Here is a 15,546-nt window from a genome sequence, read left to right as displayed (position 1 = left end):
AAGGTTTTTTAAGTGATTTTAAAATTTGAATAAAACTTCATTTTGCAGTATATAATCTTTTAAAATTAAAGTAGAGAAAGAGTGCAGTCTGAAACAAAGTGTGTGATTAAAGCCAACATTGAGAGAGATCCTGACTCCTATTCCCATCTTGGTCTTCTGAAATGCAGAGAAGATATTGGTCCCTAATATCCCAGTTATATGTTCAGTATGCTTATAATTTATTACTTCATAACTGTGATCAGAAGTCTACAAGACTGATCATCAGACTTTGTAAGTTTTATATTTTGCTTTTGTCCATGAGCATACTATTTTCTAAAGGTAATCCTATGCTGTTTTTCAACTACAGGTTGGTAAGTGCTCTTCCAGTGATGTTGTGGTAGATTTCATGAATATCTAAGAGTATAAAATCCTAAATGACCTAAGAACAGGAAAATCCTTCACTTTCTATTTCCGGAAACACTTCAGGACTTTTTTATAGAAAGTGCACAGACCCCACGTGTTCCATTAGTGCCTGCAGTTAGTATAACGTTCAGACTACTATTCCCCTTTCTGAGCACGGTCCATGTTTTTTTAAACTAATTTAAGAGAGATTAACAGAAATAGTTGGATCTGGGAAAGCATCATTGTAGAAGGTGGGAAAAAACCTAGTACACTACTGGAGAAGTATTACAGAATATTTTCTAGTTTACCTGGGACTAAAACCAAAGATATTTGGGGTTTTGGTATATATTTATATTTTATGCTGACTGATGACTTCATTTTACAAAGGAATTTCATACAACTAGTCTCTTATACTATGAATGTAAGCTCTAAATAGTAGCTGATGTTTTACTGTTTTTTGGTGCTCCGCTCCTTACTGTCTGCTTTGCTAGGAAAATAAGTGAGTTTTTTTATAGAGTCCTGTGGATGCCATTCTATCAGGCTACCTGGACTCAAAGATTAAAAGCAAGATTAAAAAAAAACCAAAAAACATACTGGCTACAAGGATTGTGTGTGATTGTGTGATTATTAAGGGAAATAATTTAAAATTACCCTTTAAACCCCAAGAACTACATAACAAATAAACAACAAGAAAAGTGCCACATGATAGCAAACTCTCAATACATATACTGACTCTGTAATTCTGGCTGCTATCGCAGCAAGAAAGAGTTCTTTCAATGAGTGATGTATATCCTCTGGAAGGGCAATTTTGGAATAAGTCGTCTTTGAGGAACTTCTCTTTCTTACCTTCTTTTGCTTGAGAAGAACAGCATATCTTGCAGAAGGAAGGATTACCCCTTTTCCACTAACGTTACTGTGGATGTACTTACATGAATACTATCTGGCTTTTAGAATTTGAGATTTTTTGTGATTCTAGTACGGTTTGTGGTGCTTGCCATATTCATGACTTTAATGTACTGTGGCTGGTAGTTGCTTTTTTTTTAAAGTGTTGAAAAGTAAGGGCTGAAATATTTCTGTTCATTGGGTTTAAATTTAATGCTTACCACTATATATTGTACTGCAGTTAGTGCTTTCAGTCATCAAAAAGCCTTTTACTTTGGTCTCTCATCTATCAGGTTTCTTTATGTCCCAAGGGCCAGTCTCTTATTTTTCCCAGTGCTAATCTTGGATGATTAGCACCTCCCCCACCTTCTCCACACTCTCTTATGACTAAGTCTCTGAGATTGAAGCAGACTAGATAAACCACTAATAAGGAGGATCTAAGGAGGAATTTGTTAAATATTTCTCACACTTTATATTGATCTGAATAGTGCAAGGTGGAAGGATCTGTTTTATTCTCATGCAAGAGGGTACCAATAAGATTTCTAAACTTCATCACTGTGTTTCAAAAGCCAGTGTTGGAAGATTAAATGCTCTACTGCCAACTCATGTAATCTGCCTGGACTTCATTCTGGCTCTCCTGATGCACGTGAACTCAGACACAAATTAATTTCATCCTGTCAGTAACAGTCCCAGAGTAATTTTTTGTGATACTTTGTAGGAGGCAGTGGTGAAAGCCAGTCCTCTAATTAATATATTGAATAATGCACCCCCCTGAGGCATATGGGAATCTCCCATACTGTCATAGCTTGGCAAAGCTAATCAAACGTCAGGCTGCCAGGCTGAAAGTAGCATCATTTTTTATGCTTGCTGGCTGGCAGGGAATAGTCTCCCACTCTTTTTTTATGGTGGATTCGGCTTAGCTTTTGGCCTTTGTTCTATACCATACTAATCTCTGTTTCTGGGCAAATGGGTGAATTTTCAGTGTGGGAGAGAATCCCTCTTGCTTTCAGATGACTGAAAGAGAAATATTTGGGAATTCTTTTAAAAATTGTCACTGTTCTGAGAAGTTTAGTAATAACCTCTTCACATACTCTGATTGTGGACATAATTTTCTAGCCATTTCATTCAGTGGCAAAACACCTGCAGACATCAGGACCAAGCATCTGTTCTGGATCCAGCCTCCCTCTGTCTGGATCGTATCTCAGATGACACACTTGGATTTCAAGAGGTGCACCCTTGAGGGGATTTTACAGCTCGTTTCTTTACAGTATCTGGGGCGGGAAGCATTCTTGCATCGGAGAAAGTTGCAATCTAATGGAGGATTTATCCATCAACAAGTTCATCAACAGTATCAGGGACCATTTTTACTGGAAACTAGATTTTCAGTCATACCTCAAAGCTCTTTAGGGAGATTTTCTCAAGAAGAATCAGGAAGGACCCAGGTAAATTCCATTTCATTTCCCTGAACTGACTTCAGCCTCTGAACCTTTGGAAGTTTGCCTGGCATTAAGTTGAACAAAAAGAGTTGTTTTATTTGACAGAAGAAGCTGAACCCGTGCTGTGGAGAAAGAACAGTCTTATCATGGCAAAACAGACAATATGTTTTTGCTTTCATTTAAACATGAACCATTTATGTTGTTCAATAACATCCATTTAAGATAAAGAGGTCCGTCTTTATGCCTTTTGCTTGTTGTAAATTAACAAACTCTCTTAAAATGACAAGTCATCAGCAGTTATATGAGGCAGAATTCATTCTCAGCAAGAGAAGAAAATGAAACTCCCATCCTTTCATTCCCTGGCATTCCCCTAAGCCTCCTCTGTTGAATGAAATTACTTTAATTTTGCTATTGTTAAGCACAGTGAGCATGAAGCCACATCAGAACGTAAGAGTGGGAAGGAGTATTTATAAGCTGTGCTACAGGTTCTTTTAAATAATGTTGATTCAGTAACTTGTCTCTTGCTGATCATATAGAGAACAAGGATGAGAAGCCAGTGAGTGATACTGTTTCACTTGGATATTTGTAGTGAGCTAATTGGAATAGGAGATAGCAGTGGTTATCAAAGCTCTGTAATTGCCTCAAAGATAATAGTCCTCCATTGTGCAGAAGGCAATAAAAATGGGATGTAGACACATTTCCATGTTTAGTGAAACATCAGAAGTTCGGTAGCCGAGTTTAAGAGAGAGAAACATACTGATCTGTGTCTGTCAACAACTACTTAGGAAATAATAAATTATACCTGTAGACTTCAGAGCTGATTTCAGTAGATCTGTGTTTTATCCCATAGAAGAAAATCTTGTTTTTTATTGGAGAAAATAAAGAAAACCAAGCCAAAAACCCTGCCAGGTTTTTGGCCAAAGGATACAGAAGGATTCTTAGGTTTTGCTCACAATTTTTTGGGTTTTTTTTTGGTTTTCAGGTTTTGATTGAAAATCTTTGAGGGAAGGAGGCATGTTCCATTACAATATTGATTTTAGGGGCAATCTGTAATAGTGATTCCCTAAGGCCATTTCTGGATCTGCTGTAGTTTCGCCAGAATTCTGTTTTTTCTTTCTACAAATCATTAGATTTGAACTGTGTGCTGACACTTTGGAATTTGCCTTGAGGCAAGAAAACAGTAGAGTATTACTTTTCATTTGGCCTTGTACTTTTCTTTCCTTTTATTGCTCCTCTATAACAGTAGATTAAGAACCTAACAAAGAAAAGCTCTTGATTTACCTACATCTTGACCATACAACTTTCATTCTTGATGTGTGGGTAACACAGACTCCCGTTGCAGCATTCTGCCCTGAGCGTTCTTACTTGAACAGCATAATGCTTTGAGGGTGAGGATGCTTTGGGGGCCATTGTGAAGAAATAGTAGTGTGTCTAGTGCTCAGTTCCCTGGGCAACCTTGTCTCCTTATTGTTTGGTCATCCATTTAACTTGAAGCTAAAGAACCCACAAAAGATCCATGGGTTTCTCTGGTCTCTCCTGCTACAGTGTCCCTCTTCTACTGATAAAGACCTGCAAGTGATTGTGGCTCTTTTTTCATCTCTCCATTCTGCCTGTGAAAATGCTTCTGTTTTGAATGCAAACCTGGCATGTCACAAACACGTGGTGATCTGCAGACTTCCCGTCAGTGTTGCCTTTACCCATCATAGCCACACAGACTTGCTGTTTCTACAGAGTCTGTCTTTGCGTATCTGTCTGCTGCCAGAATCCCTTTTGTTTCTTGCTTCTTTGTCTTTCCCTCTTGTGATGTTGGGACAAATGAGCATCTCACTCTCAACAGCTAATTGAGTGTGATTTTTTGGGGGCAAGGAGACATGTCGATGCATTTATGCTTGCTGGTCCAGAATAGTTTATTCTCCTCTGTCTTTTTCCTCCTTATCCTCCTTCTTTCCTCTTTCTCTCTGTCTCTTCATTTCCTAGCTGATGATTAAAAGTCAGAGAATGAAATAAGCCATTTGTTCTCTTCAGGTTAGCATTTGAAACACAAGGAAACAACTGTCACAAAAGGTTTGTGACAGAAATCTATTTTTTCACATTGTTTTTATTCAAAATGCATGAATTGAACCACAGATTCATTTCCAGAATGTTAGATGTTATCCGAGGGTGATTCTTCACAATATCCTGCAACAGGGAATGTAGAGACTCATTCTTCCTTAATTAATTCAATGTACAGTGCCCATAGGCATATGGGGCTCATCAGCAAATCCTATACATATTGTCTGTGCCAAGTTTCATACTGGCATCCCCTCTTTAGACAATTTAAGTTTTATTTTTATCGATCTACTGCTGCATTCATTTATTAAATGATGCTCTGAAGCTTTTCAGAGGTGCTGTATTCTGCCTAGGACTCTGTTAATAGCTGGATCACTGAGCCTGAGCATTTCAGGCATGTCATATTTGCAGCTGGAAAATGTTCATACAAATGAGGGCAATTAAACTCATAGTGAACTGAGAATCCTTATTTTGGTGTAAAACATTTCCTCAATGAGTCATGTTTAAGACACATTTTCTAGGAGACAAATTCAGAGGGATTTTACAGGTCTTACAAACATTTCCTTTGAGGGAGGGAAGGAGTAACTCCAGTGAAGTTTTTGGCTACAAGACAGCTGGACTGAGCTGAAGGCTTGTTTGAACATGTATTTTGCTTTTCTAAAGTGATCTGAAACAGACCTGATTCGTTTCACGAGAAACCAAAGCAATAATCTGTAGCAATTCCCCATGTACATGACTTTCGAAGGAGGGTAGCCAAGCACTGGAAAAACATTAATTAACTGGGCCTCATAATATAGTAGGCACTAAATTAATTTTAACCAAATGCAAAAATTCAAAAGTATACTTTTATTTTTGTTTTATAAGAGAACTTGAAATATTGAATATTAAAAATAACATTAAAAGTGTCCCGAAAAATGTGTCCCTTCCTGCAGAAGGCAAAACAGAATCAAACCTTTCTGTCAGAATAAGTTTAAAAATTACCCACCATAAAGTTTGCAGACCTCTAAATCCCAGGTAAATCCCATCTCTCCTCTCTACAAATGCTCTCTCCAAAGTGTCACTGTCTATGTTGGATGCATATGGGATAGAGAGCTGATGGTATATTGTTCACTCAAGCTTTGAGGTGTCTTAACTCAATGAGCTGATGCTTCACTACTTCCACCATATCCCGATGCTGGTGTTGCTAGGAATTGGCAAAAAAAGGCTTCTTATTCAATTAGGACAAACCCTCAGGACTGGTTTTATATAGCCCGCATCAGCTGTACCCTGTTGACTCAGGAGCAGCAGGCTGCACAGGAGCAGCATGTTCAGTTCCTGAGTGAGCAGCAGGACTGTGGCTGCACCTGGGAGTGACCCACTACGAGTACTGGCTTGAGGTAGCTGACCTGCTCCCTGCAGGAGCCTCAGTCACCATATGAAGTTATTTCAGGCACCACTGGGGAATCAGGATGCCACCTTCAGCACATGCCTGTGCTGCTGGCCCTTTCAAACCTCAACAGGGCTGTGAATAAGGATCTTTAGCCTTCTACCCACACACTTTTTCAGTAAATTTTACAAAAATTTGGTTATATTTATTGGGGTTTATAGTATAGTTTGGGGAAGAAATACCAAAGGACTTTAAAGGACTAAGACTTATTAACTGGATGAGAACTAGAGAGAATTATTTGTACATTCTTAGGATTTGGTGCTAGCATAAAGGGCAAATCAAAACTCTGAATCAACAGCAGTTTTTCTGTTGATAAATACACTTTAAAGGTATTCTCTGCTAATTTCTGAGATGTGAGGAGTCACCTTCTACATACTGTAAAGAGAAAGAAATGTTTCTGTGTAGCAGAGCCTACTGTCTTGCACAGATTCTCTGGTGGGGGGGTGATATGGTTGAGCCTAAATGTCAGTTTTGCCCTCAGGGAGAGGATTGATTTGGACCCCTTTCCTCTTCTTGGCCCTCTGTATCCATGAAATAACTATGTTTAGCAACCTTGTAGTTCTGGAACGTGTAATCCACTGAGTTTACAGGTAAGGTACAGCTTTAGACTTTCAGTATTAGTGGGGATGAGATGCAGGTAGGCAGATGCATGTATGCACATTTGGAAACACATGCAGATGCTATGAACATTTTAAGTTTTTTTTCCTTTGAGATACGAGGCAGAACACCTCTTTAAAATTCACTGGGATCTTTTTAGAAAGGATTGGCTTTGCCAGAAAGACATTAGCTGAGAATAAACACTTGGCAATTTTTTGCCTTATCTTGCAAGCTAAGTCTCACAACAATTACTTCTGCCGATGTCCAGAATTGTAGCATCATGGAAATTAGCGCTGGAGAAGATGTAGAAAGCTCCTGGGACCTGGCTAAGGCAGTTTCTTGCAGTATCTTCCTGCCCAGTTTTTTTCACAAGCTTCATTTGAAATATGCTGTGCAAGGAGGTTTTGTCCATAATTCTTCAGAGACCTCATCGCTTCCTAACACATCCAGCAGTGTCTCCCCCGTTCAGCCACAGAGAAAGTACTGTATTTATGTGTTTAATAAATGCATTCCTTCCCCCAGCAGTTCAGCTTTTGTGTCTTTTCTTAACTATGGTAGTTTATGGTGTGTTGTGGGCTTGGTATGTGTTTAGGCTGTGTTGTTGGTTGTTATGTGCCCAGAGTTAATGTCTGGTGGAACTAATTTTAGACTTGACTGCAGTAAATAACAGATGAATACACAGAATTCCCTTGACCACAGGAAGCTAACTGCAGTCATTGATACCTGGACAAATGTGATGCAATGTCAGATAAAGAAGGTAGCCTGTTGTCCCATCTTTGAAAGGTATGTGTAATTTAGCAATGGTGCCATGGGAAAAGCTCCAGCTCTGTTGAGCAGGAATTATATGGATTACTTTCTGCTCCCACAAGCCCATATAGGCATTGCCCTTGTGTTGCTTGGGTGAAAGTCCCATGTACTGTTTTCCTGTTACAACACAGAAGTATTTATTCACTTCTGGAGAAGGGTAGAATTAAAACTGCAAAAGACTAATTGGCAACATCCACTAATTTGACAGCAGTTGCCTGCAGCAAGAGGATGAGGTTTTCCCCCTTTAGATATTATCGGACAATAAATGTGCCTTGTTCATTTCCCATTTCTAGCCCTTATCTACTGCGCAACATCCTGCTAAGTACTCTCCATCTGTTTCCTCTGTCTGTTTACAATTACAATTGCCTTCAGTCTGACATCTTAACCTGCAAAAATGAGTTTTCTAGTCAGCATCTTGGGAAAGTCTCAATTTGGTGTAAAAGCTTTTGATTTTGTTTTCAAAGCTGGTGAATGCCCCCTTGATTGGTAAGAAACTAGGCACACCCCTGGCAAAAAGCTCAGTCCAGCAGATTCCAGACTGAGTTTAAAAGGCTGAACCCTGGGACGTATTTTTTTTTAGCCTTGTTGTAAATCCCTAACAAAAATATTGCTTACAATAAGTGATGCCCACTCACACCTCCCAAACTACTGGGTCCAGGAGATGAAGGAATAGAGCATCTCTTATTCTCCATTGATGGTTTAGGGAGCAAAGATCAATAGCAGGTGGTTGGAATTGCTCAGCATTTTTGACCTAAGATGCTAGAGTAGCTAAATCTCAATGCTGCCTTTCGCCATTAAATGCCTGATGTCTGGAAAATGGGTAGAAAACAATGCAAAAGTTGTTTATTCCATGGAAAGGCAGTAGAGTTAATAGAAAAAGTGAGCTGAGGTGTGCAGTAGGCAGGTAACCTAGAAAGTCTGTGTTTTTCTTTTTTCCTTTCTTTGCATGTGTTACCATTTTTAATTTTGGAGTATATAGCATCTTACATGAAAATGCTTCAGGAATAGCTAGTTACAGTGCAGAGTGCTGTGTTTTCATAATGCCCTTCTTCCTTGCTCTCCTTCCCAGTCAGGGATGAAATATTAGCAGAGCAGCCTAGTAAATGTGTATCCAAGCACAATGATCTTCCCTCAGGATAGAGATAAGGATCTTGCCAGGATCCTGTCCATCCTTCAACTTTCAAGAGCACACAATTCTCTTCTGAAAAGAAGGGAGGAAAGATCTTGTGAAAATCAAGAGCTACCAAGAGAATAAAAAAGAAAAGCAGCAGCAGGAGATAGGGGGGAAAGTAACAATTGCTTCCTTCTAATGGAATTCAGAAGTGTTTGAATTCTTAACTGGAGAATGATCCTGTGTCCACTGCAATTCTGGCTGCAGGCTCTTCATTTCAAAAACTGCTTTTGCAGCAGCTGGGGAACGTGTCAGCAGGAAAAACTGACCTTTCCTGTCACTTGTGCCTGCATCCTCTCAGCATTTTCTCATGCAAGGGGTGATTAATGAATGGGGATGGTGGAGGATGTTGATTTAGCATGATTTCTCACATGAAGGATAGCCTTTTTTCCTCTCCATGCCAACCCAAGAAAGCAGCACATATGGGTGTATTTTGTGGACCTTGGTTTAGATTTTGCTGTCTGGAGTTCATGTACATAGAGAACACAGAGCTGAGCTGTGCCTGGATCCTGAGGAGTGACCACATGCCAGGAAAACTGTTTTCAGGCTTACCTTAGGCTTCTGAGCGTTGTTAAATACTCCTGTCTTTGTAAGCCTCTGAACAGAACTGTTTGTCAGCCAGAATACCATGAAACCCCTTCCCAGCCACCCCACTGTGTGGGCTTCACTTGGTTGTAGAGGGCACACTAGGGAAATGGAAAGTCAGGGGATGCTGACATCTCTCCTTGTTTTGCTTTAGTTGCTTAAATAGTATTGAGCAGTGCATCCTCCAAATGTTATTCAGAGAGATAACGTGTGAGAAAATATAAGGCTGTGAAGGTGTCTCTTCTTGTATTGTTGCTGTATTGCCAGACCTGAGAGGTTGTTGCAGTGAGTTCTCAATGCTACAGAAATTACAACATGGGATAAAAGAGCAGCTTTACAGTCTGTGTGTGTGTTTTTGCAGCTGTACTTCAGGACCTGCATTCACATCTTGCTCTTTCCACTGCTGACTTTTTTGCATTCTTCATGTAAGGTCCTCCAGAAAAATGATGATTTACTAAAAATACCTGAATTCAGGAGGAGTCAGAGCACTGCAAAGCAAAGCTATGCCAGAGAAAACAGACATGAGGTGAGACATGAAGAAACAGCATTGATTGGGGATCTGTTTTGCAATCAGTCTTTTACATGAGAGTGACTTGGTTTGAGCAAAGGAACGATGACCAATGCATCACTTTCCAGGCTTGTTATCTGTCTGTAGATAACAAGAGCCTGTCTTGCTTTTGGGTTGCAGAAGATCACTTTGTGAACTTTTCTACTTGAAATGCAGTATTTGGTGAGCAGAGGAGTACTAGGGGTGTGCTGTGTGCTAGTCCTTTTTTTGTCATCATTGTTGTAATGAAAAGAATCATTAGGCCTTGTCAAAACTAATTAAAGAAACAAGTAGATGGCACTGCAAAGGAACTTCAAGCTAGAATGACACGTTTCAGGAGACTCCTCTCATTCCCTGGTGCACACTTAATAGGCATTATGAGTAGATCCACAGAGCTTGTGTATGCAAATGCACAATTGTAATGAGTATTCTGGATTTTGTTGGGATATGCTTAGGTTCTTCTAATTATAGTCCCTTTTAAAATGAATAGTATTGTGGCAGACTGATGTATCCTATTACCTGGGGCAGGAGTAGGTTTGCCCAATTGCTGCAGGGGGAGACACAGTGCCCCCTCCCTCTAGAAGGGAGGGATCCAGAAGGTGTCAGGGCTTCCTGGCACTGTGGTATTAGGACACAGCAAATGTCTCTGGGTAGAAAGCTGGTGTCTGGCTTCCAGCAGGATGGATGCCTGGAGTGTGCAGGCCCAGGGGGAAGGCTGGATTTAAGCAGGAAACCTGTTGGGAAGGACTGCAGGAGAGGTGCCTAATGTGTTCCCAACATTTACCTCAAACAGCTGGAATTACTGCTCCCTTTGATAAAGTTGTGCTGGATAGATAGGATGATAGGCATGTACCTCTGCCTCTATTGGCATGTCATAGGTAAGGGTCAAGGTAGATGAATGACTGAAATTACAACAATTAGTGCTACTCATTTGTAAAAGACAGAAAACTTCTGCTATGCACTAGACAGATGTGTGCCCTTTCTCTGTATGTTGGGAAATAATGTTGCTGCACACCATAATGTTTTTCACTGACATTTAAAGGAATTTTTATTTGTCCTACTGTCGCTTTTAACTGTGTCCAGATTTTGGGAAGATTTGACCCTGATAATTACATGGCCACAGGAACTCAGGCCCATTCTGGCATCCTTACTGATAACAGACAGTACTTTCTTCCTTGTGGGATCACCCTGAAACTGATGGTAGCGATTAAGGAGCAGACTATTTCTCACCGGGAGTGGAATGATGAAAGATCTGCCTGTGCTGCTTTGCTTTATTGTGTTGGTATTTTTTGGCTGCAATTCAGGGTGTTGTGAATGGACACACTGTCCATGTGGTGCTCTAGTTAGCAAGTGATGCCAGTTTCAGTTACCTACCCAGTGGGTCATACTGTAGTTGTTTCGACATTTGCAGCACTGGCTGATCTTAGCTGAACTCCAGCACATTTGTATGTTTGTCATTGCTTCAGCTGCTATAAGAATCCAAAAATGTATCAGAACATCAGTATTTTGTTTGTGGTTTTTTTAATTTATTTATGATTTTTATTTTTATTTTTTTATTTTCTTTTTCTTTTTTTTAGTGTTGATGCCCCAAGGATGGAAGCAGCAACAGATTGTGATAAAAAATGTTTTCAGAACATTAGGGAATTCTGAATGTTGGCTGGCTTGGAGGGAATCTGTTATTTACAATCTACTGTATCAAATTCAACTCCCACCAAATTAGAAACTGATCTTTGTTGTTGTCCCTTTTTAATCTAACCCTTTGGTTAACTCAGGAGAAGCAGCTCCATAAATCACGTGGACATCTATGGATTTTTTTTCCCCCTACCAGCCATTGCTAGGACTAAATTTTCATCTCCCAGAGATTCTTATCAGCCAGGACACTAGTAATAACATTTCTGTTCTGAGCTTGACTTTTCCTCTGCCAGGAGGAGAAGTATCTTTTTAATGTGCTTGGAAAAACATTTTTAGGGAGTAAATAACAATGCACAGGAGGATTTGACTTGAGGTGCTTGCGTTTCAACTAGTGAGATTAAAGAAACTCATCATGCCTTGTTTCATGATTATAAAGGACTGTGGCATGGGATCATGTGGTGAATAATGAACACTTTCTCATTTTTTTAAAATCAGAAATTCACCATACGTGCATCATTGTTTTTCTTTTGAAGAAGGGGAAACTTAGGTGAACAATAGCAAGCTTGCCCAGCAAACCAGGGGCAAATTAGGAAACTTGATCTTTCATGTCACTATTCCATCAAATAAAACCTCCTTCCAATTTGCTTTCTATAAGTGTGAGGCTGCTGTGCCCTCATCCGATTTTACTGGGTCTTGGAACCAGTTCTCTTTTTCATCACAAGAACGATCATACTAGTCTTGATCTTGTAGACAAGGGACAGGCTGGATCACTCACCCACGCCTGGGAAGTTATAGGGCCCCTGAGAGTGGTCTGAGTAGAAACACCAAGGAGACAAGTTAGTAGTGATCCTGAGACTAGCTCACTTGGTTGAAGCATGGTGCTAATTAACACCAAGGTTGTGGATTCCATTAATTTAAGAGTTGGACTTTATGACCCTTGAGGATCTCTTCCAACCCAGAATATTCTGTGATTCTGTGGTAGAAGGTAGAGACCTACATACCAGGTGTCACAAGATAGATTTGGACTGGTTTTGTTTTCCCTCACCATCTCTCTGTCTGATTGCAGCCTTTCAGCTAACTGGCTGTCTTCTTTGTCTTTCTCTCTCCTCCCAGGTCAGTGACTGGTTTGGATAAAGAACCTGACCTTGTGCACATGGAAGCCCGGGCAGCTGATGGACGTGAGTGCCTGCAGACAATGCTAAAAATGTGGCCTTTGAGCCAAGAATGGAGTGGTTATGAAAAGTCACTTTACTCATTTTATCTTCCTATTTACATTTTAATTGGTAGGAAATATATGGGTCATGGGGGTTTGATGTGAGGCATATTCTTAACCTCAGCCCCTTTGGGGAAAGTCACTGGCTGCAGGGCAAAAGCAGGGAGTGGGCAAAAGCACAATCTGTTGGGCTAAGGACCCATCTATTCTGTTCCCTATTTAGCTATTTCAGTATCATGTAGTTTACATGAATCATAAAGAGATGAGATACCTCTACTATGCCCTGCAGCCTTTGTGCATTTCCAGAGGTGCTCAAAACAGCTGGATTGTACCTGGAAATTTAAGAAATTGCCTGCAATCAGACTTATCCTCTCGTCAGGATGTCGCTTTGTCCCTGTGTCTTGCATTGAAAGTATTTTTTAGTTTTGCTTATAAAGTATGGATAGGTGTTCCATACTAAAACATTAAAGGCCATGAAAGATGCCTGGATCTGAAGTAGGAAACAGAAAAACATTTCTTAGTCCCTCACTGAAATGAATCTAGTCGCATTTGTAGTAGAATGGATTCCTATGTAGTTAGGAAGGACAGTATCAGATACAGATAGTGTTTTAGATATTTCTCTCAGGAACTACAGCATAGTAATGCATCTGTTCCTGATGTGGAACTTTACTCCACTGGGAGTAAATGGGGGCAATGGGACAAGTGTCCCTTTTCACTACAGGGGCAGTTCATAAAAGCAGCATAGGACTGAGGTTTTAGAGGACTTCTGGGAAGAAAAAGCCTCGTTTTTGTTGGTTGCAAAATTTCCTGTTTTAGTCAAGCACTGCGTAGGCCAGATGCTGTGTGAACAAGCTCCTGTCTATCAAGGTGGCTTCTCTGAGGTTGTGGATCTCCTAAAATCACTCACTGGCCTCCCACTGCTATTTAGTGATGGCAGCTGAATAAATAACCAGACAATAAAAGCTCAGAGGTGACAGCTGTTTGTTGAATATGTGGAAAAAGCAAAACAGGCCAGCAGGTGGGTGGACAAGGTAGGGAGGCATCTTCAGTGCCTTTGCTGCTGTGTGTGCTGCTGCAGGGATGCTGGGAGAAGTGGCCAGAAGCAAGTAAAACAAACTGCTGATGGAGTCTGTTTTCAAACTAAGTTTAAACTTTCTCACCCAGCTATTTGAATATTGGATGTCTCAGGGATGTAAATGCTTTTTTTAAAGATGTGTCCCCAGTTTGCAGACAGCTATCTTCCTTCAGGTCTTGTTTGCTCAGGGGTTTACTATTTGTTCTTTTTTTAATATATAAATGCAGCATTTTGAAGTTTGCAGGTAATGGTGTTGAGGGTTTCGCTGAAAGTCAGACTTAACCAGTAGTGTCAGCAAAACAGCCCCTTTACAGGCCATCATCCCAGCAGGCACAGCGGAGACCCGTCGGGCTGTGCTGGCCCTGCTGGCAGGTACCACTGGGGCACAGCACCAAAATGACTCCTCTCCCAGCCAAGCACAGCACAAAAGAACTGTGTTGTTCCAATTAGAGTTTTTAAGGCTTGAAACGATATTAGTTTGTGTTACAAAGCAGCAACTGCCTCACAGCTATAGCCTCAGCTGGTGTGAAATGATACAGCTCTGTGTGCCTAGGAATGGGAAGCTGAACTTTTCTCCCAGTAAGCTCTGTAACCAAATTGGGCTTTCATGTGCTCAGTGAAATGGCTGAGGCACTTCCACCTGGTGGAAAATGGGCCCCTGCAGTTATTTCCTCTTGATCACAAAGTTTCTGATGAAAGTTTTCCTCAGTAGCGTAGAGAGGGAAGGATAGGCTTCTTTAATGCCTCTTAGGTCAGTCTGATGGCTCAGTCACTTATTTGATGCATTAACAGACATGGATTTAAGTATTCCCATTGGTCAGTTCAATTCAGGGAGAAGAATCCATGCCTTCAGTGTCACTGGCTACTTGAAAAATACATGATTCTTCTAGATGGGGTATTTTTCTCTCCTCTTCTTCTGTATTTCTCCATGCTTTTTATTTAAAAAAAAATGTGAAGAGAAAAAGTGGTGGGGAGGAAGGGAAATGGTATTTAGGAATAGACTTCTGAACTTGATTTTTTAAAAATTATTATTATTTTTAATTTTTTTTTTCTTTTAGCAGTAATGGGATTCAAGAACCTATCTAATAGCAATTCAGACACTGGAGCTGGGAACAGGTTGGGGGACATACTAGAGTCTCATTCATCCGTAAATGAGTCAGGGCTATCAATAAGCTCGTGGAGCTGGGAGGTGGGAGTCCTGTTCACCTCTCTTGGTGTCTGTCCTTCAAAATATCTTGCCCCATGGTTTTGTCTGTCCAGTCATTAGGAATAGTCGTGTCTCTGAAAAAACCATCTTCCCCAGTGTCTAATCTCCTTAAATATTTGCAAGATGCTGATCATTCCAGTGCCTATCTTATCTCAAGCTATTCATGTCTTTTGTAGCAGATGAAGTTTTTCACATTTTTCCAACATCTTGGCAGAGCTATTGTAGCAGAATAATAATCGAGGCTTGCATTTTTAAATTATAAAAACATGTAGGAGCCTTGGGCATTGTACCTTCTGCCTGGGTGTAATAGGCAGCAGCAAGGACAGGGTTAGATGCAAGGGAACTATTATGAATACACTTACACAAGCACCCACCAGCATTCCTGGGAAGGATATATTTAACTTCCTGATGTTCAGTGAGCTAATCTCCCCACACACAGATATGGTGCAATAAACAGACTTTGAGTTAAAGGAAAAAGAGGAGGGAAAAAAGCTAACCAGTAAGATAAAACAGATAAGTAATTCCTGGAAACCAATTT

General features: G+C 40.3%; 1 protein-coding gene across 1 annotated transcript in view; it reads left to right on the top strand.

Annotated features, from left to right (window-relative positions):
* The window catches only part of LOC116790376 (VPS10 domain-containing receptor SorCS3-like), a 291,392-nt gene that overhangs the window by 189,586 nt on the left and 86,260 nt on the right, over positions 1–15,546 (top strand). The window contains exon 6 of the mRNA XM_032695261.1: positions 12,627–12,691. Coding sequence (XP_032551152.1) covers positions 12,627–12,691 — 65 coding nt within the window. The remainder of the gene's footprint in view (positions 1–12,626; positions 12,692–15,546) is intronic.

The sequence above is a fragment of the Chiroxiphia lanceolata genome, chromosome 8, assembly GCF_009829145.1.
Source record: "Chiroxiphia lanceolata isolate bChiLan1 chromosome 8, bChiLan1.pri, whole genome shotgun sequence".
Classification (NCBI taxonomy): domain Eukaryota; kingdom Metazoa; phylum Chordata; class Aves; order Passeriformes; family Pipridae; genus Chiroxiphia; species Chiroxiphia lanceolata.
This window is presented reverse-complemented; position numbering and strand designations above follow the sequence as displayed.